The sequence below is a fragment of the Protopterus annectens genome, chromosome 7.part0 (genome assembly GCF_019279795.1).
Source record: "Protopterus annectens isolate FY-2018-M chromosome 7.part0, PAN1.0, whole genome shotgun sequence".
Taxonomy (NCBI): domain Eukaryota; kingdom Metazoa; phylum Chordata; order Ceratodontiformes; family Protopteridae; genus Protopterus; species Protopterus annectens.
The window spans coordinates 21,370,298-21,397,188 of NC_056739.1; the positions used below are offsets into that span (position 1 = coordinate 21,370,298).

At 43.1% G+C, this 26,891-nt stretch overlaps 1 protein-coding gene across 1 annotated transcript in view; it reads left to right on the top strand.

Moving 5' to 3' along the window:
- LOC122805774 (E3 ubiquitin-protein ligase TRIM33-like) overlaps nt 1-26,891 on the top strand; it is a 206,849-nt gene that overhangs the window by 93,014 nt on the left and 86,944 nt on the right. The window contains exon 3 of the mRNA XM_044076041.1: nt 22,889-23,041. Coding sequence (XP_043931976.1) covers nt 22,889-23,041 — 153 coding nt within the window. The remainder of the gene's footprint in view (nt 1-22,888; nt 23,042-26,891) is intronic.

Genomic DNA, 26,891 nt, shown 5'->3' on the forward strand with positions numbered 1-26,891 from the left:
CCTCTACTCGTCACTTATTCGACTCATTATAGAGTACAACGCCCCTTTTGGTATGTACCTCACAAGACATCTACAACAACTGGAAAGGCCACAGAAGTACCTCACAAAGAGGATTACCGGCCTCAAACAGATGCCCTTCGCAGACCGTCTCAAAAAACTCCAGCTGTACTCTGTCGCATATCGCCTACTCAGAGGCAATCTCTGCCTAACATTCAAAGCTATGTGAAACCCAGAGCTGTTGGACATGCTCCATGTAAAGAAATCCCAATCCCTCCGAGCTACACACTCTAGGGAACTAAACTTTGTCACCACAATAAACCAAACATGCTGGAGGGATAGATTCCTGTCCCAGAGACTTCCCATACTCCTACCTATCTATAGCAAACAAACCTTATCATTAGCACTCTTCAAGAAAAATCTTGATGATTGGATGAGAGATAGGAAATTCACCCCGGGGATCACGTCTGTGGCTCTGCTTGACAGGGGCACAGGAAAATCATTTTCTTGGGTGGCAAAAGCCAGGGTACCATTTGGCTAGGCTTATATAGGCCCTAGGGCCAATAGCCTAGTACCTACCTATGAACCTAATTAAGACCACAGTGTCTTTAAAGAACTTCAGCTTGGTTAAACTGAAGCATTTAGATATGGAGTGATTAATAGCAGGCTTACCACAATACATTTGTCATAATTTAAGTTCAGACCATTATGGTTTTCCTATGTAGTCATTTTTCTCATGTAGTAGATAATTTCATTCACATCCTATTGATTGGATACAGTAAAACCAGTTCTGAGGTCATCATATTTGCTGAGCCAACTTGATTTATAAAATGTAGTTGCAAAAAGTATAGTGCGTAAAACTGACCCCAGCAGAGCACCAGATCTAACTGGTTAGTAATTAGATTGTACAGTTTGAGCTACTACAGTCTGATATTTATCACAAAACCAAGAAATAATGCACATGGTAATGTAGGGGTTATTGCTGGCTTTTATTTTGGCATGATAAATAGTTGCCATGTCTAGAAAGATCATATCACTGAACAAATGTTTCTTTACGGCTTAAAAATCATGTTGTATAAAATTCAGTGAGGTTAGTTAAATTGAACTTCCCCTTAGCAAACCCATGCTGCATCGTGTCTAATGATTCCAGAGTGTTGTTAGTTATGAGGTGTATAATACAAAATTCAGAACAATTCCCTAAAATTGAGGTGTGGCTTATAGGGTGGGGATTTTGAACCTCATCTCTGTTTCTCTTCTTTTATATGTGAGTTACATGACAAATTTGCCAAAATGGTGACACGTTATACTTTGCTAAAAGTGGGCTTCAGTAATGGAGTAAGATTCTCTAATATTGTAAAGAAGTACCAATGGAATTTTGTTTGGTCCTACATTGTTTCCTGTTTGGTGCTTTGTATAACCTCTCTAATACTATTACTACTAAGTGGACAGGGTGCTTTATTGTGAATGTTTCATTCTGGTGTTTTTCCATTTTCTTATTGATAACTGTCTTTCGGCTTTTCCTGGTTAGGGGTCGCCACAGTGGAACTCCGGTCCGCTAATGATTGGCAGTGAATTTTTATGGTGTCGAGTTGCCAGCCCGGCACCCATCCTTCAAAGAAGGCACACCCACACATGCTCGCACTTACCTGCATGTCTTTAAATTCACTCGACCGTGGGGAGGACATGCAGACTCCACACAGAAGGCACTCCAGCCGAGAAATCGAACCAGAGAGCTTCTTGCTGTGAGGCGACAACGCTAACCGCTGCACCACCACCGCGGCCTTTCACCCATATTGTTACAAATATTAGTAAAGTTAAGATTAAATTCTTTTGCTATAAATTACAGGACGTAATTGTATTGTTTAACCATTGGTGAAGAGACCATATGCAGCTGTTTGGTGTTCCTTTTAACATAGTTATAGAAGTCTTTTTCATTTGTTCCAGTACTGGCCAGCTTTGTTTCATACTCATGTGTTCTCCTTTATTTTTAGTTTTAAAATCTTACAGATTTCATTGCATTTTCTTTTGTTAAACATGACCGAGCTTTTTTTTATATATATAATTAAATAATTTATTTTTTTTTACAACTATAACTTTATTGTCCTATCATGGGGGAATTTTGATGTATGGCACTTAGATTTACTAAGTAAGGTCTCCTCAACACTTTAATGTTTTTTTAAATTGAAGTACCCATAATAACTTTGTACAGTAATATTTTCAACAGGACTTAATACTTTTTAAAGAAGTTTGTAAATTAGCATAATTAATGCTGTTACAATAGTATTTATTCCTGATGTTTGTCTTGGACATTGAGGCATTAATTTCAAATGTGATGGAGTGTTAATCTGTGATACCAACTGAAATAATGTGTTTTTTTAAAGTACGTGAGGAACGTTGGACAGCAGTTATAACTAACAGATGATTGCCTCTAGTATTGTCTAACATCACCTGTTGCAGTCCATAAAATTATACAGTACAAAGAATGTGTTTGAGATGTGAATGACTGCACTGGGAGGCCCCAGTTTGTATATGGATAGTTGAAAATCCCCTGACAAATAAAACATTGCCTTCTCTAATGTAATTCTCTATACTTGGGTACTTCCACTGCTTAGTCATTATTGGGACTACAGTTGCCAAAGATGATCATCACCGAAGAGCATGTAGTTGTCTCATGAATATCAATACATATACATTACAGTGTGACATCAGAAAGTACAAGCTAGCTTTTAGACTGTCATATGTTAACATACGAACACCACCTCTGTGTGTTCCCACTCTTAAGCACTCAGATTTGGCGTAACCAAGAAAATGTAATTCCTCTGTATTGCAGCAGTCTGATGCATTTGTTCTGATCTAATTGTAATTCCCTGTTAAAAATAGCTTTTCTAATTCATAACATTTGTTTGAGCTTTGTGCTCAAACAAATGTTGAAACTTTTTATAACAAAATTAGGTTGGTCTTGCAGGGTTGAAATCTATTTTGTCTAAAAAGACTTAACTACAGCAGATATTTTATGCAAAACAAAACCAGCCCCATATTTATTCAGGTGTAGCATGTTGTCAACAAATAACCAATTATCTGAATTTGCTTTTTCCCAATAAGCAATTAACATAGTTATAAACCAAACACGAGTTATATTTGAGCTTTTGTAAAAAAAAAAAAAAAAAATATGTAATCATTCCATTTAGTATAGGGTAGACTTTCACTCCATATTATTTCATTTGATGCCTTCTCTCTCTCTTACTGATTAAATAGTTTTTCCTGTGGTTTAAAGGTGTGCAGTATAGGTCATTGGAACCAGCATGTATGGATATCTTACTGTACTTTGGTTTTACATGTAATAACTTGGGAAGAAGCGTATTACTATCCATCGGTTTGAGACCTGGTACCGTGGTGTTAACAGCTGTATTCAAAGTTTGCTGAAGAAGGGTCTCCATTTATTGCTATAGTTGGACAGTTTGATTTTGGTAGTACCATTTGAAGTCTTTCTGAACACATCCTTGCAGTTTAACCCTGCTGCAGCTGCAGGCCCTGTGTGGGGAAGCCTTAAACTCTTGAGAAATCCTTTTTGACTGTGTCGCAGGCAGTCTTTATAACCAGGAGTTTCTGCCATGCAGTTCATTCCTACCCTTGGAGAGGTTCTAGGAGGTCTTTTTGATATTCTGGCTACGTAGTGCTGGTTGTGTGTCATCTTGGTCCGATTGCTTTGGGTCAGGTTTATTATGTTGCTGTTCAACCAAATTATGATTAAAAACACCTTATTAAAAAAATAAATAAAAAGGTAAACAGTAACCAGTAAACAAGTGCTGATACAAAGCACTGTAGAAAAAATGCTAGCATTTACTGTTTTTCAGAGTAAAGAAATGGCATTTGATGGCCACAGTGTGTGTGCTGCATACCTCAGAAGTGGGTATTTCGATGGCATGTGAGCTGTTCATGGTTGCATAGTCACCACACACTAGCATATCATTTTCTTATTAGACAACTGCCAGGTGACCCTGAATTGGCAGGTTGTACTCCCCAACATTATGATAAGCCTCATATTCCTACAGGTGAACCTGTTGTAAGTCCTTATTGTGGATGCATCTCTGGTGAAATGGGAAGCACAATTCAGTTGTAATGCAGTTTTGAAGATCTTTAGAAAATGGGCTCCACATCAGCCATTTGGAGTTTGAAGTGGTCTTAGCACTGAGGGTCTTTATGAAAAAGATGCTTCTAGGGGCCACTTTTAATTTTTTTTGTTTTTTCAGACTACTAATTCTTCATGTGGTATCTCTAAACAGACAAGGAGAGAGATAGTGATAATCCTTGTAGGGGGTGATGCATGTAAGGTCGTGATTCATAGAAGACTCAGTCAGCAGTTAAATCCCAGGGAGTTGACAAGCTAAGCTGTTGATCTCATAGATCCATTTCTTCAGTGTTCTTCTGAAGCTGAAGATGTTCTTCGTGTTTCACTGTTGCAGTCCTAACATATGGGTTATTCGGCTCTCGATGGCCCTTAGTCGGCCTGAATACCAGAGTCCTTGGTATATGACTTCAGCTGCCGTCGGTTGTAAAACTGATGTCAGAACGTCTAGTATAAAGGGAGGCAGCCGACACCATTTCCTCAGTCTTTCTTGCCGCGGAACCCGAAGCAGATGCAATTCACACTAGTGCCGGTTGGCCGTTTACCTTCTTTTTGCATTCCGACTACCAAGTTGAAGACGCCTTTAGATAAATACCCCATTGGGGATCCTCTTTCCTTGCTTTAACGAATGTCAGATAAAGTTAATAACTGTCTTGCCTGTGGAAAACAGATTCTGTACCGTGATTTTCATTCCTATTGTATAACTTGTTTGGGCCTTGAGCGCGACATCCATAACTGCGATCTCTGTGCCTCCTTTAACCCGCGTACCATACGCCGTAGAGCTAAGATTTTGTATAAACATTTCAGAGTCTGGCCTAAGTTCGTCTGTATGGCATCTTCTGGTCTGCCGGCGTTGGATATACCTAGGAAATGCAAAGACAAGGACCGCGACAGGCCTAGGGTTAAATCTGCTGACGACGCACCCGTCAAATTGGTCATCAGCCCAGCGGTAGTCAGTGAGATGCTTTTGCAGCCCCTGCAGTCCACGGATTTTCAGCCACAGGCCTCTGCCGAGACCTTTACTGAGTCCTCCATGCCACAGTCTGCTGTTTCATCTTCAGACCCTCCACCTGTCGCCACCTCAGATGGGTCCGGAGCCGCTATGCAAGCACCGGCTTCTGACATCTCTTCTCTTTGACATGAGACCAGAACCAGACAGACTACCTTAGGCCATACTTCTGCAGTTGCTAGGCCTCCCGAGTCCCCCCGGATTGCTAGCAGACCTTCCAGCCGCAAACCTTCTCACAGGCAGGCATTGGCCTCCCCTCCTGTGCCTCAGTCCCAGTTGGTAAAGATGGCTAGTAGTCTTCTTTCCCTGATTAGGGGCTCTCATCCTCCCCCTTCCAAGAGGGCTAGGGAATTGTATCCTGATGTTTTGTCCGTCTCAGATTCTGAGGTTTCCAGTATTTCTGCTGGTGAAGAAGGAAATTCTCAACTTTTTTCTGGCTTTGAGGATTGTGATGCTGAGGACTCTAGCCCTTCTGCCTCCCCTCCAGAAGATTTTTCCTTTGGAGATACTTTGCATACTCTTAGGGAGCACTTTAAATGGGAATGTTGGGATTTTCCTCAAGTCTAAGAAGAGAATCAGGGAATTTTTGGATTTGCCACAGCATAAGCTCTCAGGCTATACCTCCAGTTTTGGTAGTTGTGGATGATGTCCTAATTCTGTCCCTCCTGCCCCCAGAAAACCTGATAGGTATTATAGGGTTCCTGATTCTCATCAATTCCTTTTTAAAAACCCTACTGCCGATCCTGAGATTATTTCTCAAGACCCCAAGGGTGTTAAGGCTACTATTGCTAAAATCCCTGATGTTCATCGTGCATACAGCTGCAGTAATCACAGATGGGTTTTCTGCCGTCAGGCGGTCCCTCGGTCGGCCGAATTCCAAAGTCTTGGTCCGGCGTCGGTTGTCGTCGCTTTCTCTTTTGACGTCAGTGAGGCCAAAGTATATAAGACACAGCCGACGCCATGTTCTTCAGTCTTTTTTGCCGCGCAGTGCCCGAAGCAGAAGCAGTTCGCAAGTGCCGGTCGGCCAGCTCCTGAATTACGAATATTTTGGAAACCGAAGTCTTCATTATAAGGTTCCTGATTCTCATCAATTCCTTTTTAAAAACCCTACTGCCGATCCTGAGATTATTTCTCAAGACCCCAAGGGTGTTAAGGCTACTATTGCTAAAAACCCTGTTCCTTCTGATGAGTCTAGGGCCTTGGACAGGTGGGGTAAAAAAGTCTATACCTCTGCAACCCTTGCCATTAGATCTGTGAATTGCCTTTTTCACATGCTTAAGTATCAGCAGCTTACTTTGGTGGCTATTAAGGCTAAACTGTCGGAGAACAAAGATTTACAAGACTTACTGAATTCTGCCACTCTAGTTAATAAGCATTCATTACATTGTGGTTTTGACACTTTGGAGGTTTCCTGCAGATCAGCAGCCACTGCTTCCGTTATTAGAAGGCATGCTTGGTTCAGGGAGCAGCCTCTTTCTGAACCAGTTTAAATCTAAATTGCTGGATGGTCCTTTGCACAAGGACAATCTTTTTGGTAGTAAGGCTGAGGAGGTACTGAAGAAGTTGGAGGATAAGGCGAAATCTATGTAAGCTGTAAAAGATTTCCTTTAGGTTCAGCCTCCTCGGTTCAGTAGGCATTACCCTTCCAAGAACTGGTCTTTCTCTGATCCTGGCAAGCAGGGTCACTCTAGGCCTAGGGGTATCAGATCTTCCAGAGGACAGGTGTCTGCCCCTCAAAGGGCTAAACAGTGGCATTCTTCTGCTAAATCAGGGAGTTCTAAGCCAGCTTCCCAAAGCAAACATTCTCAATGACTCCGGCCTTCTTGTGCCTATCTCTGCGGGCCCTGGGTTTCCTTTGGGGGGGGGGGATTAGCCAGGTTCGCAGAGGTATGGTCTACCATCACAGATGACAAATGGGTGCTTAATATTGTAAAATAAGGTTACGAGTTTTATTTTCACACCTTCCCTGTTCTGAAAGGGTACCCAGACATACCCAGAACTCTCAGGGCAGAGGTAGAAAATCACATTTCTTCTCTACTGACCATGGGGGCTATAAGAGCCAGTTCCTGCAAATCAGGCAGGCCTAGGTTTTTATTCAAGACTTTTCCTGGTACCCAAAAAAGGGGGCATCTGGCGCCATATTTTGGATCTGTGTATTCTAAATACTTTTCTGATAATTTCCAAGTTCAGGATGCTCACTTTTCAACAGGTACTACCTATGCTGGGCAAGGATTCATGGCTGGTAACTTTGGGATCTCAAGGAGGCTTATCTGCACATCCCAATAAGGGAAAGTTGCAGGCAGTTCCTTCACTTCAGGGCTGGGGAGCAACACTTTCAATTCTCTGCACTGCCCTGTGGCTTATCTACTGCTCCCAGAGTTTTTACCAAGTGCCTGGCTCCAGCCCTTGAAGGCAGTGAAACATCTAAATTTATCCTTATCTGGACGACTGTCTCATTCAAGCAAACTCCCCAGAACAACTAGAAAAGGATTTGGACTTTGTGAAGGACATTCTCACCTCTTTGGGTTGCACTCTCAATGAAAAGAAGTCAAAGTTGGGAAATTGTTTTCCTGGGAGCGAGTCTGAATACAGCCACCCAGATGGTATTCCTCCCTCAAGAGAAGCAAGAATTTTCGGCTTACTTCAAGAACTTGGCAAGCATGACCCAGCTCTCTGCAAGGCAATTCCTGCAAGCAGTGGAGTTCATGGCTTCATGTATTCTGATGATCCTATATGCAAGGCTGCCTATGAGAAAACTTCAATGGTACCTCAAGAATCTTTGGTGTTAGCACACACAGGACTTAGACTTGATTCTTCCCTTAATTCCCTGTCTACAAATGGAGTTCCTCTGGTGGGTGACAGCTTGTTCTCAGAACAAGAGTCTGCCTTTCCGCCCACCACCTGCCAGCCAGACTCTCACCACAGACTCCTCAGATTATGCATGGGGGGCTCATCTGGAAGGCAGGGGCATAGAGGGGACTTGGAGCACCCAGCAGATTCATCTGCACATAAACTTAAAAGAATTGATGGCAGTGCAGCAGGCCTTGCTGGCTTTCAAGGACCTACTCTACCCTGGGACTCTGCTGATTATAACAGACAATACCGCAGTCATGTGGTACATCAACAAGCAAGGGGAGACTCACTCATCCCTTGTGCAGACAAAGCATGAGACTATGGTCATTAGCAGCTTCCATGGGCATACATGTAATAGCCCAGTATCTTCCAGGGAGGCTAAATTCCTTGGTGGATCATTTGAGCAGGCATGTTTTGGATCCTCATGAGTGGCATCTGAACAAAGTCATTTTCCATGGCATCACTCAGCATTGGGGGACTCCACAAGTGGATCATCATCTCCTTCCAACCTTCTGCACCAGGGAGTTTCACAACAAAGCTTGGAGAGTGGACGTGCTGTCCTTCCCATGGACACAACTCTCAATTTATGCATTCCCTCCTCTGCCTCTTCTTCCCAGAGTGCTGATAAAGATAAGGGACGAAAAACCCAAGGCTATTCTTATAGCACCAGATTGGCCCAGGCATCATTGGTATCCCCTTCTTCGCAGCCTTTCCCAGGCTCAGCCTTGGCATCTTCCCTTGGTACCAGATCTGTTGGTTGAGGAAGGAGGAAAGTTTATTCATCCTCATCTTCAAACTCTGCATTTAACTGCCTGGCTAATACTTTAAATCTTTCCCAACAGGTGGTGGAATTTTTTCATGAGGCCAGGAGGCCTAGCACCAGAAAATCCTATGCAGATAAATGGAAGAGATTTTGCTCTTGGATGCTAGCTGAAGGAGAAGACTCTTCTCATCCTCCTCTCTCCCTCATTCTTGATTACCTAGCAGGCTTGCTTAATGGTAGACTTTCCTTTTCTTCAATCAAAATTCATGCTTCAGCAATTTCTGCTCATTGCTCTTTTGAGCAACCCATTTTTTCTCACCCCGTAATGAAGCGGTTCCTGAGGGGAGCTAGCAATCTTAGACTTCCCAGAAGAGCTCCTACTCCTGCTTGGGATCTAAGTTTTGTCCTGGAAAAGCTTACTCTACCTCCCTTTGAACCAGCTGCCTCTGCAGATTTGAAGTTTCTCTCCTGGAAGACTGCTTTTCTTTTAGCTATTACTTCAGCCAGAAGGGTTTCGGAGCTGCAAGCCTTAATGGCAGTAGAACCTTTCATTATTTTTCATTCTGATTGGGTTTCTCTAAGAACTAACCCCTCTTTTATGCCCAAAGTGGTTTCCAGTCTGACCCTTAACCAGTCTATTCACCTGTCTACCTTTTTCAATAATCCCCAGAATAAAGGGGAAAGGATTCTGCACTCTCTTGATGTGCACAGACAGCTGAGATTTTACTTAAACAGGGCTAAATCCTTTCGATTAGTTTGGTTAGTTTTGCTCCTGGAGGTCAAGGTAAAGCTATTTCGAAACAAACCACCTCCAAATGGATTGCTCATTGTATTCACTTTTATTACCTGCAGCATGGGAAGGTTCCCCCTCAGGGTATTAGGACCCACTCTACTAGAGAAGCCTCTACCTCTGCAGCTTTTCTGAGAGATGTGACTACTAAGGACATTTTAGAAGCAGCTACTTGGTCTTCTGTCCATACTTTCACAAAGCATTACAATCTACCTTTATTTTCTAAATCCAAGGCTAGTTTTGCCTCTGCAGTTTTGCAGGGCCTTCTTACCAACCCTTAATCTGTGATTCATCCTCCCCCCTTTGTCTTTTTCGTGGGCTTTGGGAATCAACCCATATGTGATGACCGCAACAGTGAAACACGAAAAACATAGTTAAGTTGTGTACACTTACCATAAATGTAGATGTTTGAGTGTATTCACTGTTGCAGTCCTGGTTTCCCACCCTCCATTCCCCCTCTTTTCTTAAGGCACATACTACTTATGGTTATTTTTTGGATGGCATGTTTCCAGGGTGTTTCCTTCCTGGCTTAGCCTTTTTTGGGGGGCTCCTGACAGTTAAGGCAAGAAAAACTGAGGAAATGGCATCAGCTGCCTCCCTTTATACCTGACGTTCTAACATCAGTTTTACAACCGATGGCAGCCGACGTCATATACCAAGGACTCTGGTATTCAGGCTGACTGAGGGCTACCAGGAGCCAGATAACACATATGTTAGGACTGCAACAGTGAATACACTCAAACATCTACATTTATGGTAAGTGTACACAACTGTACTTTTCAGAACCTGTGGGATTTTCCAGAGGTGGGACACTGCATAAATGTCCTTCATATCAAAGTGTTGAAGTATTCTTCACCTAAGAGATCACCTGCCAAGGATAGCCCAATGTCTGGACAATATACCAAAGATGTTCATCGTGTTTCACTGTTGCAGTCATTACACTTGGGTTATCCTGCTGGCAGACTACCCGCAGTCGGCCAGAGTTCTAAAGTCTAGGTCCAGCGTCTGTTGCTGTCACCTCTTCCCTGACGTCAGTGTGCCAGGGGTATAAAAGATGCAACCAACGCCATTTTCTTCAATCTTTCTTGCCGCGTGGTGCCCGAAGCAAAAGCAGTTCGCAAGTGCCGGTCGGCAGACTCCTGAGATTTTCGAAATCGAGTTTCAGAACCGAAGTCTTCAATAAAGCCAAGTACCCCGTTGGGGAAACTTTTTTTTGCTCCAGACCGATGTCAGTAAAAGTTAACAATTGTATTTCTTGTGGGAAGCAAGTACCTCATAAGGACTTTCACTCTTACTGTATTCCTTACCCAGGCCCTGACCACAACGTTACTAGTTGTCAATTTTGTGCTAGATTCAACAACCGACGACCGGAATTCATAAAAAACGCAACGACAAAGAAAAGGACAGGCATCCAAGGTCCAAAATCAACAAAGCCTCTTCTAGGCCAGTCGCCGGTTCACCGGTTCTCAGTGAGGCGCATTCGCAGCCCCTGACACCCGCTACCTCAGAGCCACAGGCCGTAGCCAACTCCCACATGGAGACACCTAGGCCTCTGGAAACTCAAGGTATTGGGCCTGCGGAAACTATTCCCTCAGATGGGTCTGGAGCCGCTGAGCAGGCATCGGTTTCTGAGGGTGTTTTCAGACCTTCACAGCTTACTATTAAGTCCACTGCAGTAGCCAAGGCAAAGTCAAAAACACCATTAAAGACAAGGAAACAAGTGCAGCATTCTCCAGGACAGTCATCCATGCCAAAGAAACAGATGCTTAAAATGGCCGAAGACCTAATTACTTTGATCAGGGGTTCCCATCCCCCTCCTGATAAAAGGCCTAGGCAAGACACTGACTATGATTCCTCTGACCAGGTTTCTATTTCCTCTGATTCCTCTTCAGATCAGGGATATTCTCTCCCTCCTTATGAGGACTCTGATGCAGAAGACTCTATACCTTCAGCCTCTCCGCCTGAGGATTATTCTTTTGGGGAAACCCTGCACACCATGAGGGAGCATTTCCATTGGGAGAGCCAGGATTACTCAGAATCCAAGCAAAGGCTCAAGAGACTTTCTTTTATTGCCTCAGCACAGGCCCCTGGCTTTCCCCCCTGTGCTTGATATTGTTTATGATGTTTTCTCTGAATCCAGTCTGTCTCCTGATTCTTTAACCCCCGCACCAGTCAAGCCAGACATGTACTACAGGGTCCCTGACTCTCATAAATTTCTTTACCAAAACCCTGCTGCTGACCCAGAAACAATTTCTCAGGGTCCCAAAGGGGTTAAGGCTTCCACTGCTAAAAACCCTGTCCCCTCTGATAGGGATTCCAAAGCTCCGGATAGATGGGGGAAAAACGTTTACACTTCTGCTACTTTAGCTGTAAGGGCTTTAAACTGCCAGTTTCACATGCTTAAATATCAACAGTACCTCATGTCTTTGTTAAAACAGAAAATGCTTACGAACTCAGAAAGTCCTGACAGTAAGGAAATGCAGGATTTATTGCATGCAGTTGAACAAGTGGGAAAGCATACTCTGCAATGTGGTTTTGATTCATTAGAGGCTTCATGTAGAGCCGCAGTTACAGACTCTGTCATTCGAAGGCATGCTTGGTTGAAAGAACAAAGTTTACCTGAACATGTTAAAGTAAAATTATTGGATGCTCCACTACAGCATGATACTTTGTCTGGTGTTAAGGCAGAAGAGGTGTTAAAGAAAATGGAGGATAAAGCAAAATCAATGCAGACAGTAAAGGATTTCTTATAGGTTCAACCACCTAGGTTTAGCAGAAACTGGCCTTCAAAAAATTGGTCCTTTCCGGTGTCAGACAGGCCACAAAGAGGCAGATACAGACGCCCAAGAGGCAGATCTCAGCCCCAAGGCTCCTACAGACCTAAACAATGGGGTGCTTCAGCCCTCAAAGGAGGAGAAGACAAATCACAACCTTACAGGAAACAGTCCCAATGACTTCCCTCTACAAATGCCAAGCACTTACCTTTTGGCAGCACCCCTAGGGGGAAAGCTAGCACTTTTCTCACAAAATTAGCACACAATTACCCAGGACAAATTTATTTATTTTATTTATTTATTTATTGCAGTTGGTTTACCAGGATAGTCCATTGGGCCTTGAAGAACCCGTTTTCAATGGAGTCCTGGGGAGAAAAGCTCCAAAACAGAAAATAGATATACATTAACATTTGATAGTAATTTCTAGATACATTGAACTAGCAAAACATAATGACATCATAATTATGGGTATTGAATATTGTTTCTCAGGGTTACAGGTTCCACTTTCACACCCTTCCAAAATCAAAAGGTATACTGGACCTGCCACAAAACCAATGGGCAGAGGCACAAAAACAAATTGCTGCTCTCATGGACATGGGAGCTATTCAGAGTACCACAGCAAGAACAGGGACACGGATTTTACTCAAGACTTTTCCTAGTACCCAGAAAGGACAAAGCCTGGAGACCAATACTGGACTTATCAATCCTAAATACTTTCCTGGATGTTCCAAAATTCAAAATGTTAACACTGCAGCAACTTCTACCCATGCTGGGCAAGAAGGCTTGGCTAGTTACTTTGGACCTCAAGGAGGCATACCTGCATGTCCCAATCAGACACTCTTGCAGAAGATACCTCAGATTCATAGCTGGCTCAATGCATTACCAGTTCTCTGCACTGCCCTTTGGCTTATCTACTGCGCCCAGGGTCTTCACAAAATGCCTGGCACCAGTAATTGCATTTTGCAGACAAAGAGGAATTCAAATATATCCCTACTTGGACAACTGCCTTATTCAAGCAGAGAGCAAGGACATTCTACTAAAACATCTGGCATTTGTAAAAAGATTACTAATTTGCCTAGGGTACACAGTAAACGAAAATAAATCAAAACTAGTGCCCTCTCAAGAGAAATATTCCTGGGTGCAAGCTTAAATACAACTGCCCAGATGGCTTATCTCACGCCAGACAAGCAAAGGCAACTGACTCATTACTTTCAAATGATGGCAACAAAGACCCAGCTCCCTGCAAGAAAAATTCTGCAGGCCCTGGGCTTCATGGCGTCCTGCATTCTACTAATTCCATATGCAAGACTGCATATGAGGAAACTACAATGGTATCTAAAAAGTGTTTGGACTCAACATTGCCACAGCCTGGAAACAATAATAACGTTAATTCCCTGCCCACAACAGGAGTTTCGATGGTGGTCCCGGGCCTGTCACCACAACAAGGGACAGCCTTTCACCTTACCCACAGCCAGGCAGACAATAACAACGGATGCATCGGATTATGCCTGGGGGGCACATATGGCAGGAAAATGTATTCAGGGCACGTGGCCCAAGGAACAAATACATCTTCACATCAATCAAAGAGATGCTAGCTGTACAGAATCCCCTGACAGCTTTCAAGGGCCTACTACATCCAGGACAACTATTAATAAAGACGGACAATACCACAGTTATGTGGTATATAAGCAAGGGGGTACACATTCCTACCTCCTCTGCAGGCAAGCCATGACTTTGTGGAACACAGCACTGACCTATCAAGTACATCTGCAGGCGCAATTCCTGCCAGGAATGAACAATACACTGGCAGACGAACTAAGCAGAAATCTCATGGATCCTCACGAATGGAAACTAAATCCACAGGTCTTCAGCATGATAACAAGGAAATGGGGATGCCCAGACATAGATCTTTTTGCCTCCCCTCACAACTGCCAACTACAGAAATTCTGCACAAGAACTTCTCACTCACAAGCATGGGAAGTGGATGCTCTATCATTCAGCTGGAAAACCCTGACAGTTTATGCCTTCCCTCCACTGCCTCTTCTTCCCAAGGTGCTCCTAAAAGTCAGACAAGAGAAGCCTCCTGATTGCTCCAGACTGGCCACGCCAGCACTGATACCCAATCCTAAAGAGCTTGTCTCAAGGCCCAGCCTGGCCTTTACCTCAAGTTCCTCCTCATCTGACTCAACAAAGCAATCAGATTCTGCACAGTCAACTCAGAACCTTAAATCTGGCTGCATGGCAGATAATATAGCCACTCAGACCACACCTCTCTCTAAAGCTGTTATGGATGTCATTTTAGAAGCCAGGAGGCCCAGCACTAGGAAATCTTATGCAGAAAAATGGAAGAGATCCTGTGCTTGGAACCAGGCACAAGGGCTCGAACCACTTGTTCCAAATATACCTCAGATTTTACAATACCTAAGTGAGATGCTGGACAAAGGCCTATCCTTCTCATCTATTAAGATCCATGCCTCTGCCATTTCAGCTCATTACAATACAGAACCTCCTATTTTTTCACATCCACTACTAAGACAGTACCTCAGAGGGGCAAAAAACATAAGACCCCCAAGAACAGCACCAATACCTACTTGGGATCTCAGTTTTGTTTTAGAAAAGCTCACACTGCCTCCTTTTGAACCAGCCAGCACAGGTGATATAAAATTCTTATCATGGAAAACTGCTCTGCTCCTAGCAATAACTTCAGCAAGAAGAGTCTCAGAGTTACAGGCATTAATGGCAGTGGAACCTTTCAGGATTTTTCACCAGGACAGGGTCTCTCTAAGCACAAACCCAACATTCATGCCAAAGGTGGTTTCCAGTGTGGCTCTTAACCAAACCATTCATTTGCCAACTTTCTATCCAAATCCCCAGAATAAAGAGGAGAGACTTCTGCACGCTTTGGACATACACAGACAGCTACGATTCTACTTGGATAAAACAAAAGCTTTCAGAAAAACTGAGCAACTGTTTGTAGCCTATGCTGCAGGATCACAAGGAAAGCCTATCTCTAAGCAGACAATTTCAAAATGGATAGGACACTGCATTCGCTTCTGTTATGCATAACATGGCAAATCAGTACCTAAGGGCATTAGGCCACATTCTACCAGAGCAGCAGCCACTTCAGCAGCCTTTCTCAGAGGAGTACCAACCAAAGACATTTTAGAAGCTGCAACCTGGAGTTCAGTGCACACTTTCACCAAGCGCTACCACTTACCTCTCTACTCTAAATCCAGAGCAGGCGTTCCCACTGCAGTTCTGCAGGGCCTGGTAGCCTCTCCTAATCCTCTTTAGGTCCAGCCACCCAACCTCAGCTTTGGGATTCAACCCAAGTGTAATGACTGCAACAGTGAAACACGATGAGCATAGCACAGTTGTGTACCTACCATAAATGTAGATGTTCGAGTGTATTCACTGTTGCAGTCTAGGTTACCCACCCACCATCCCCATTTTCATTGCTGGGACTTTTCTGTACTTCTCTATTCTATACAGTCTATGTGGTGTATTTGCTTGTAGATGAAGGAAATGTTTATTTTAGTACATGTATGCTTTTTGGCATAATTTTTTCAACCTTCCTATCTGGAGGTACCTGACATCTGGGGCAAGAAAAACTGAAGAAAATGGCGTCGGTTGCATCTTTTATACCCCTGGTGCACTGACGTCAGGGAAGAGGCAACAGCAACCGACGCCGGACATAGACTTTGGAACTCTGGCCGACTGCGAGTAGCCTGCCAGCAGGATAACCCAAGTGTAATGACTGCAACAGTGAATACACTCGAACATCTACATTTATGGTAGGTACACAACTGTACTTTTTCAGCTCTTATAGGTATCATACCTCACTTGTGTGCTCCCCATGCAAGATGCAGGACATAAAGGTGCCATATGGATGTAAACACTGGTAAGTTCTTTGCCTTCATTCTGAACACCATTATTGTCCATCTGTCTGAATGCCCTTCTGCTGTGCTGGTTACCGAGCCATTTTTTTCAGACAAGTGCCCCATTGGGATTTCTTCTATTGCTTTTTATTCTTGGTAGGCCAGTCTGGCTGCTTTCCAGCCTCACTAGACGTTTCTTTTGATGCCAGTGAAAGCCCTGAAGACCGTCTGTTGCTTGTTTCAGGTTCCTCTGCTGCAACCCTGTCAGAGGCCGGCATGGATCTGAGTTTTCTCACATTCTCAGAGGTTTTTCCAATGTCTGTACCTGACATTGAGGGGGAATGCCGGCTGATATCTGAGGGATTGAGGGGAATTCCTTGGATTTTAGACTCTCATCAGGGGTCTGACCCTCCAAGGACAAGAAACAGAAGATAAAGCATTTTTCCCCTTTTGTAAAGGATCCCCAGCATGAATGGCAGGATTTCACTTGGGGTTTATTTAATACTTTGTCCTTAAAGTCTTTTCAGGGGGTCTCTATTCCTCCCCCTCCCCGGTCTTCCACTCCTGTTAAGAGGCCTAAGGAATTGGACTCCTTAGATGAGGATTTGGACTTTGGGGAAGAATCCTTGGCCTGTTCTTCCCAAATTCCTTTTCTCTTGGATATGGTTCTGAGGAAGAGGATTCTTTAAGTCCAGACTCTCCATTGGAAGAATTGTCCTTTGGAGTTACTATTGCCCGCATGATGGACTATTTTAAGTGGGATAGTTTCCAGGTCTCTGATATTCAAGAAAAAAAGGTACTATGAGCTCCCACCGATGGAGTCTCCCAAACCATCTGCTGTTCCTCCTGTTTTTACTGCCCTTTTGGATACTTTCTGTAGCTTGTGTAGCCCATGACTTGTCATTCTCCTGCACCAAAGAAGCTTGATAGGTTCTCCAATGTGCCTGAGGTTAAGTGCCCTTCTGCTGACCCTTTATTTGTGTCGGTCTCTTCTGTCAAGCCCTCCAAGTTGTTCCCCTCTACCAAGCCTCTTCCTTTTGATATGGAGAGTAGATCCCTGGAAAGGTTGAGCAAGAAGATTTACTCTGCTACCACCTTGTCCTTTAGGACTATTAACTACCAGACCCATATGACCAGTTATGTTTTGGCCTTCCTTTATCAGGTTTCTAATGTGGTTTCTGACCTCCCTGATGCAGAGGGGAAGGCTTCTATCCTCTCCCTGTTAGGCTCTACTTCTCAGGTTACTCGCCATTCAGTGAAATACAGCTGATGCCTCTTCAGGGCTGCTGCTTTCGGTTCAGTCATGAGACTTATTCTTGGCTACATCATCAGACTTTGCGTAATGACCTCAAAGCCAAACTTGTGGATGTTGCTGTAGATAAGTCTTTTTTGAGACTGCTGCTGTTGATTTAAACTCTCTCCAAGATGAAGGTAAGGCTTTACAGGGGCTAAAACATTTTTTTTTTGTTTCTCCTATTCTCATGTTTCAGAGGAACTGTCCTTTGAAGTCTGCCTTTGTTCGTAGGCAAACTCGCCCCCCCCCCCCCAATGGTAAGCAGGGTTCTAGGCAGGTTCCTCTTGCTAAGTCTACTCACACTCCTCCAGCTCAGAAACCACCTTTTCAGGATAAGCCTGCTTCTTTTTGACATTATCTTTCCCTTCCTCTCAGTCAGGTCCCCTTGTCCGTCTGCCTGTCCGTGTCTCTTCCAAGTTGGCATCAGATCACCTCATATTCTTGGGTTCTGTCCATTATCCATCAGGGATATTTCATGGTTTGGAAGTACCTTCCTCCCTTTTTAGGCATTTGAGTCTCCTCAGGAACAGCTTCCTTATTTCCCAGAGGTTTTGCCATCTCTCTTGGATCAGGACACCATTCAGCCCATTCCTCCCACCCAGGTGGGGAAGGGGTTTTACTCCAGGATATTTTTGGTTCCCCAGGAGGAGGATACATGGAGATCATTTCTGGATCTTTCCCTGCTAAACACCTTTTTCAAGATACCTTCTTTTCAGATGTTATCCCTTCTGAAATTATTTCCTCTTCTGCTAACTGAGGTCTTTCTGGTGTCTCTGGATTGTAAGGATGCACATCTTCACATCCCTCATTCATACTCTCTTCAGGAAATGTTTACATTTCTCTCTCTTCCTTGCATTTTTAGTTCTCTGCTTTGCTACAGTGCTGTTCACCAAATGTTTCGCTTCTGTAATTGCTGTTTATAGGCTTCAAAGTTACAAAATTTTCCCTATCTAGATGATGTGCTTATTCAGTCTCCTGCTCCCAGCAGACTGCTTCAGGATCTGTAGTTTACCACTTGTGTTTTACACAGTCAGCAGTTCACCGTAAGCCTCCATAAATCAGTTCAGACCATTTCCATGCTGGCATCTCTTCCTGCCTCCAAGGCTGCGTCTCTGATGATCTTTTTTCCAGTCTTTTCTTCCTCTGTCATGGCCAAGGAATTTCCCAGGGTTCTAGGATTTATGGCTTCCACAATCCCCATGCTTCTCCTCACCAAGCTCCATATGTGGAAACTTAAGTTGTATCTCAAATCAGTGTGCCTTTAACATTGTCACCCTGTGGAGTTCCCTGTTCCTCCTCTTCCTTGTCTCAAGTTTAAGCTTCAGTGGTGGATTCATCAACTCTTATCTAAATCCAGGTCTTCCTTTTCAAGCTCCAGTTCCCACTCAGGAGCGTTTCATGGACACCTCCGACAGGGGGGTGGGGTGCCTCATGTAGCCCACTAAAAATCCAGTCTCAGGCTTCCTCATCAGAGGTCAGATCCTATCCTCATAAAAAGGATGAGGGTTCTGCTTCTGGCTCTGCAAGCTTTCCATTCCCTCGTTCATCCTAGACCCATCACATTTTTTGCAGGCAATACCACAGTGAAGTGGGGGAGGGGCACAAAGCCCTGTTTTCTTTGTAGACTAGCTCTTCAGGTCTGGGATCTAGCTGGCCAGTATCAAGTGACTCTTCAGGTGGTTTACATTCCCTCTGAGCACAGTCTTGTGGAAAGCTGTTGTAGCAGGCCCAGAACACAAGCTCACAAATGGATGTTTCACAGGTATGTGTTCCTGGTCATAGAACATTGGTGGGGTATTTCTCCGGAAGATCTTTTAGCCTCCCCTATGAACAGACAACATCTGCTGTTCTCCACTAACTTGGAAAGTGAACACCCTGTCTTTTCCTTGAAAGGGAATGTTTCTGTATGCTTGTCCCCCTTTTCCTCTGTTGGCATGAGTTATGCACGAGCTCAGGTAGGACTCTCCCAAAATATTGCTGGTGACTGACCAGACAGCATTGTTTCCCCCCTTCTTTCTCAATTGACCAGGGGCAGTCACCACAAGTTACCTCGCCAGGTGGATCCTTTCACACAAGACAAGGGATCCTTTATCCATCTTCACCTGTCCACTCTTAAGCTGACAATGTAGGTGGTAGGGTTTTGATCCCTCTTAGGAATCTCTCTTCTGAGGATGTGCTTCAAGTTCTGCAGGATGCCAGGAAAACCACTACCAGAAAATCATATGTCCAAATGGAAAAGATGTTTTGTCTGGTACGTCTCTCATCACCATCAGGATTTTCTATCAGTGAAGGTTCCTCTGATTCTGTGTTATTTTTGTGATCTGCTCCATGCTGGGTTGGCATATTCTTCAGTTAAAAGCTCACCTCTCAGAAATTTCGTCTGCCCTTGAGTCTTCCTCTGGACTGTAGGTTTTGAGGGTCAAGCAATTCCTTAGAGGTGTCCGTCATGTCAGGCCTCACAAAAGCCTATTCTACCTTTTTGGGACCACAGTTCTATGCTTGAAAAATTGATCCAGGGCCTGCTTTTTTCATCTTCCTCAAAACATTGCACTTAGAAGACTGCTCTTTTTTGTCTCTTACTTCGGCTAAGTGTCTGAACTTCAGGCTGTCATGGCTATTAATTCATTTAGTTTTTCAGAGAAACAGGTTGTCTCTTCTTACTAATTCTCCTTTTATGCCCAAGGTGGTCAGTGAGTTGTCCCTTCATCAGTCTATTCAGCTTCCTTCCTTTTTCCTTGTCTGCAGTCTGCCAGTGAGAAGGTTCTTCACACCTTGGATTTGCTTAGACAGCTTAGATGTTATTTAGAAAAACTGAAGTTCACAAATCTGAGCAGTTTTTTTTTTCTTGTCATTCTCCTGCATTTCTAAAGCCATTTCCTTCTGTTATTCCTTTCATGACAAACGTCTCTCCTCGTCTGTAAAGGCACATTCTACTAGGGCAGTTGCTTCCTCTAGTACCTTTTTCAAGGGTCTGTATACCAATTCTATCCTTGAGGCTTCTACTTGTAACGTTCAGTGAAAGTATGAACAGATGACTAAGTTGGATGTTATTTTCAGGGCCAGAGCAGGTTTCACCAGGGCTATTCTGGATGGGTTTGTCAAGGGTTCCTCTCTCCCTTTCTCCTCCCAGGTTTCCTCTTGAGCTGTTGTACTCTCCCTTAGGTGAATACTGCAGCAGTGATATGGAAGGACATAGTACAGTTGTGTAAAATCTTACCATAATAGTAGGTGTCCTTCTCTTCACTGTTGCAGTATTTGCTCCCTCCCACCTTCCACTTCTGTCTTGAGTCTTGGCCTGGGTTTTGTTTCCCTCCTGACCAAGGGGACCTTCTCCCTTTTTCCTCCTCTATTTTTCCTTCTGGATGCACATGTTCCTTGTCCATGAGGATATTCTGCTCTTGCTGGGGCTTTTTCACTTCTAAGTGTGTGTGTCCGTAAGTCTCTGTTATTCCCTACTTCTTACACAGGAAGAGTACGTGTGATGTATGGCTGAAGGTATCTGTATACTGGCTATACTTTGAGCTGTCATTGGGAGGAGGTCTCTTTGGTGAATAATAGTGCAACAGGGAAGAGAAGGATATCTACTGTTAAGGTAAGATTTTACACAACTGTACTTTTGACCTGTTTATCTCTTAGGAGAATGCATTTCTCACCCAGTTTTAAGTGTAGCAAAGCAAGAGGTAGTTACATTGAAGCTTTCTCCATTCTGTGATGCAGAAGGTTCTTGTGTACCTTCCTTGGTATTTTCCTTTACTTCTACACATCATTACAAAGCTCAAAGGGGAAATCAAAGCTAATCAACATCACCTTCTGGTGGCCAAAGTAATGTGGGCTCAGCATCTCTGGTCCAGGCTATGGATGTCCCGCACAGTAGCATGATGATCTAACCACAGGGTCTGACTTGTCTACTGTTGTGGTATCAGAAATGTTTGAAGCTGACAGCAAAACTTCCACCCAGCAGGCCTGTGCCTCAAATCAAAATTGTTTGTGGTCTGTATTGTCCTAGATGGTTACTTTTGCAGGTGATTTTGAGCCCAAGCACCCATATAGTTTACACTTCAGCTGTTTTTAAATAGCATAACCATTGAGAAGACAGGATAGTGTTCCAGCACTGGCCAACTAAGCAGCTCCCTAAAGAAGAACTGTACCTCCATATTCCTTGAAGCTCTTCCTCTCTTTTCGACGTCATGATTTGCAAACTTGCCTTCTAGCTTGCCAGTACTCAGTTTTGTTAGAAATTTCTATAAGTTGAGGAAGATCTCACAGTTGTTCATCTCCCTTACGCTGGGTAGGGAAAGCCTTACAGTTGGCCAAATAAACTATTTCCAAGTGAATTGCTAGCAACTGCATGTTTTCCTGTTGGAAAGTTCACTTCATGGTGAGAAAGTCCTGCAGTCAAAACCCCATGGCACTTCAGTTGCAGCACCAAGTTACTCCAAGAACATCTGTTGAAGGCATTTATGCTTTAGTCATAGTCTTGTGAACAGAACCTGCTGTTGCCCTAATTCTGACTTCAGAAGTCTGGCTTTCTCTGGTACATTAGTAAATTAGTACTTGGCCTTCTGTAGCTTGTTCCTTGGTTGTGCCCTTTGCTTCATCCCTTTCCCCTGTGCTCAGTTTACTGAGAAGGAATAGCACTCTGTCATACAATAGAGGGATGCCACGTTATCGTAGAATACATTGAGTGCCTAGTACTAAATGCACAAAAATGTTGTTACTGTGTCAGTATGATCTTTGAGGGGAGCCATCCTTGGTGAGTTGCAGATTCTTTTCTGCCATCCAGGATTTGCTTCTACATCCAGCCTCTAGCTTCGGAATTGCTTTTAAGACAGGCAGATGTACACTAGTCTTTTATAAGCAGTACAGATATTATAGCTACATTATTTTGTAATTTGCAAGAAATGTGCTTGTTACTAACTTTGGGGTTGGGTTTGAAGTGGTGGGCTTGTGCAGGAGGCATTCCTTTATAGCCTGTTCATAAAATCTTACTGTACTCCTAGACCAAGGTTGCATTCCTCAATCAGTGGATGGTCTGAGAAAAAAAATTGCAAGAATGCAGCTGCTAAAGAGGAATAGGTGAGCCATATGAAAAATGGTATGTGTTGTATATTCCTGTAGCTGTTAATGTTTTCCTGCAGGTGACAGATAATTTAGGTTGACAATAAAAGAGCTTCACCTGGGGGTTGATAGATGCATTTTACTTCCTTTTCCTAATGGAAGGGATGGCAGTAAGCCGAGAGTTGCATGAATGTGCAGGCAGGGAACTAGAGAAGTTTTGAAGACCCTTGCAAGCGGAGCTTAGTGATCAAATCACAAGAGGTGCACTTCTGCATGCAGGCTATGACTAATGGGTCTAAATATTTTGTCACATTTTGTTAAAATAGGCTTCTTTTTTTCTTAACAGATACCTAATTATTACAAAATAATTAAGAAACCAATGGACATGTCAACAGTGAAAAAGAAGCTCCAGAAAAAACATTCACAACACTATCTGACACCAGAAGACTTTGTTGCTGATGTCCGGCTAATTTTTAGGAACTGTGAAAAATTTAATGAAGTAAGTTATAGTTTGCTAACTTGCATATATATATATTTTGTGCTTAAAACAGATGACTTATTTCACTGGTACAAAAAGTGACTTCTGGAAGCTTGTTACATTGTAAAATCCAGTGGTTTAATAGCACTTTTTGTTGGTAATAGAGATGGTTGAATTTGTTGTTTCTTTTTTTGCTAATTGATTTTATCTATCTGTGCATGCAGTAAAAACATTGGTTTAAATTGTCATAAGTAGGAAAGTAAAAATACTGAAATGCAATTCATACCTTAATTGTTTCTGTATGTGTCACATTGACTTTCAGTCTTTTAGGTATTACTCCCCTCCCACCAAGGAGACTTGTCATACTAGGAAGGAGTCTTCTCATTGATTTGCTGGCATTGCATCTGTTCACTCACTGTCTTTTTATAACATCTCTTATTTGATTCACCTGCAGGTTTGCTATTCACCTTTGATCTGATGTGAATTTTCATTCTATCCTCAACTGATGGATTTGGATCTGATCCCTCAGATCCAACTCTTCCATTGCTAAAGCTCATGGCAACTAAAAACTTTCGAGCTTCTCCATTAACCAAAGTGCACAAACCCCAATTACCCCAGATCTCGTTTGCCGTTTTCCAGTGAAAGACGTGGTTTCCAGTACTCTTGAGCAATTTTGAGATAAGTTTGTGAAAACATATTTTATTACTTTGTTTCTTTCCGGATTTACTTCAAGTATTCCCCTTACCTATCATACTATTATTTGCGTGCATTCTGCTGTATCTAATATTTCTATTCTCTTGTATGTGCTTACCTCTTAATACTGTCACTGGTATCCTTTCTATAGTACTACATTTTATGTAGTTTTTTTCTGGTCCCATTGGTGAAGGTATTTCTGTCCCTTATCTTCTTGTTTCCTTAAAATAAAAGTAATTGAAATACTTGCAAATGTTTTCTCCTTGCTGACTAACTTTTACTGTATGGCAGATAAAGGGTTTAAAAAACGTACTAAGTGTGGACATAAGCTCCTCTTCTCAGATTCTCACACTTTGCCTCTCTACTGCTTAGGACTACTTTAACTGCAAAAAGATTGCGCTGTTTGCCACAGGTTCAACCCGAGGGCTTTGGTATAGGGCAAAAACAAATTGATTTTTAAAAGGCTGAAAATGTCTGATCAGATTCCCACTGATCGGAAGAAGCCAAAATTAAATGATCTGATCTTCCCGTATCTGACACAATCCAAGTCAGGTCCGATTGACTTGTCAGTCGACATGTTATTTTACCAAGGGCTCTGTATTCACCTTTGGTGGATCCACTACCCTCTAGGGTACCTTCTCCATTTCTGGACAGACCCAGGTCCCCTTCAGTGTGTTCCACTCATTCTTCCAGAAGTCTCACAGAAGACATGGAAAGAGTGGTGAGAAAGGTTCATTCAGAGCAGGGGCAGATGGGTGTTCCTTCTGGGTCAGAAGGTCTATTTTTCTGTTACACCCGCACTACAATTTCCTCCTCTGACTCCTTCAGCTGTCTCACTCTCTCTAGATTCTAGCCGTTCGGATCCTTCTGGCTTGGATCTGAGGATTGCGTTATCCTCTAATCCGAAGCTTTCTCTGAGTGCACCGATCCTGTCTGATCTGGAGAGCTCTTGGAGCCAAAGTCTCCTTGTCAGATCTGATGTATTAGTCATCTCTGAGGCTGTCAGAACTATTTCTGCACCTTGTAGCCTTGGCACTGGATAGCTGTGCTTCAGCTTCCCCCTCGAGATTTTTGACCTTGGAGTGGGGGAAGACTGTGGTCCAAAAGCTGGCATCCTCTTTTTTTTTTTTTTTTTTTTTTTTAAACACCTTTATTGAATTTTTACTTGCGGCATAGGCGCATTTACATTAATATAAAAGTAATCAAACTGTATTAGTTAAAATTATCAGACATTATGCTTCACATATATTGCTATATATTGTATAACCTAAGCAGCATTACATAAATTATTCAATTCCTGCCCCACCCTTTTTTTAAACAAGAAACATCTTTATTAAACCATCACTTATGACATGAGCAATCATACATTTATATAAATGAAAACAAACCACACCGCAGCACAGTCCTAGTTGCAAGCATTTTATATCACAAACCGTATGACACACTCCCAGTTGCAAACATTATACATTACTTATAATTTACCCAATCGTTTTCAGTCAAACGTTACATAGCTCATTTAAGTCCTGCCTTCTTTTAAACCTCATGCCTCCCGTGTATATATTGTCCTACAGTTCCCATTTTTTCCTATGTAGTTTGCTCCTACATTTTTTCCTATGTAGTTTGCTCCTACATTTTTTCCTATGTAGTTTGCTCCTACATTTTTGTAAAGATCTCAGTTCTAACTGTTTTATCTCTGATACTATATTCACTTCTTCTAAGAATGCAGGGCAGAGCCAGGAACCCACAGCAGACACGTAGAGGTGCAAGACAAATCCTTTATTCCTTAGGTTAAGCGCTTTCGTCAAGGTATAAGACTTCCTCAGAATACCATTACAACAAAAACACATCTTTAAATACCACACCCCAGACTTTCATTGGTCCACAATTAAAACACTTCCTCAATTAACATATATTGCAGATTTCAACTTTAACACAGAACTAAAAGAAATTCTGTCATTTAATCCAGGGGCTTGGCATGCATTGATCTTAATCTGCCACTTAAGCTCCATGAATTCTAAAAATTCATCCGAGGATCCCCCCCGTGGTCCCAAATCCACTTGATCAACTATAAAGAATTTGAAAGCATGCGTAGGGTAAAGGCTACTATGCCTTTACAAAGCATTGTTCTCATTATTGTGCTTGATATCCAACATGTTGGTAAATCCTCTGTCTGAGGGCCCTAATGTTTTACCTACATAATAAGCGTCACAGGAATCGCATAGCGCTACATAAACCACACCCCCGGAGTAACAAAAATGTCTGCTGTGGGTTCCTGGCTTTGCGCCCTGCATTCTTGGACTTACTTGGTTTTGTTCGGTTCCATTTATTTGTTCACTACTTCTAATGTAGTTAGTTTAGATTTTAATTTCCATTTTCTAGTAATTGCTTTTTTTGGCAGCCACCATAATTAAACACACCAAGGCCTTACCATGTCTAGGCAATTCTGATCCTGTGTCATAACTCAGAAAAATCATCTCCATCGTCACACCAATCTGCCCACCTAGCATCTCCAGCACTGCATCCTGCAGGGAATCCTTATAGTCCACCAACTCACCGCACTCCCAGAAAATGTTCCAACTTACCTCTTTCATGCCCATCACATCTCCATTTTCTGTCTACGTGAGGAAGAATTCTCTGGAGTCTACCTCAGGTATTGGTCCAAAAGCTGGCCTTTTCAGCTCCTAGGTCTTCCCTTTCTCCGGGGCAATCTGTCTTTGAGGCTGTAAAGACAGATGTCCTTAAAGAATGCAACTGCAGTCATAACATATGGGTTGTCCTGCCTCAGGCAGCCCTCGGTCGTCCGGATTCCAAAGTCTGGGACCGACGTCGGCTGATGTCACATTTCTCTCCGACGTCAGAGCAGCTGGAGTACATAAGCATCAGCCGACGCCATTTTCTTCAGTCTTTCTTGCCGCGCGGTGCCCGAAGCAGAAGCAGTTCGCAAGTGCCGGTCGGTCAGCTCCTGTATTCTTCGATTCCGAAGTCATCAAAAAAGCTAAGTACCCCGTTGGGGACCTTTTCTTGCCTCAGCCGATGTCAGAAATTACTGAAAAAAATTAACAATTGTCTTTCTTGTGGTAAACAAATACCTCATAAGGATTTCCACTCTTACTGTCTTCCTTGCCTTGGCCCAGACCACGACGTCTCGGCCTGTGTCGCCTGTGCTCGCTTCAACAAG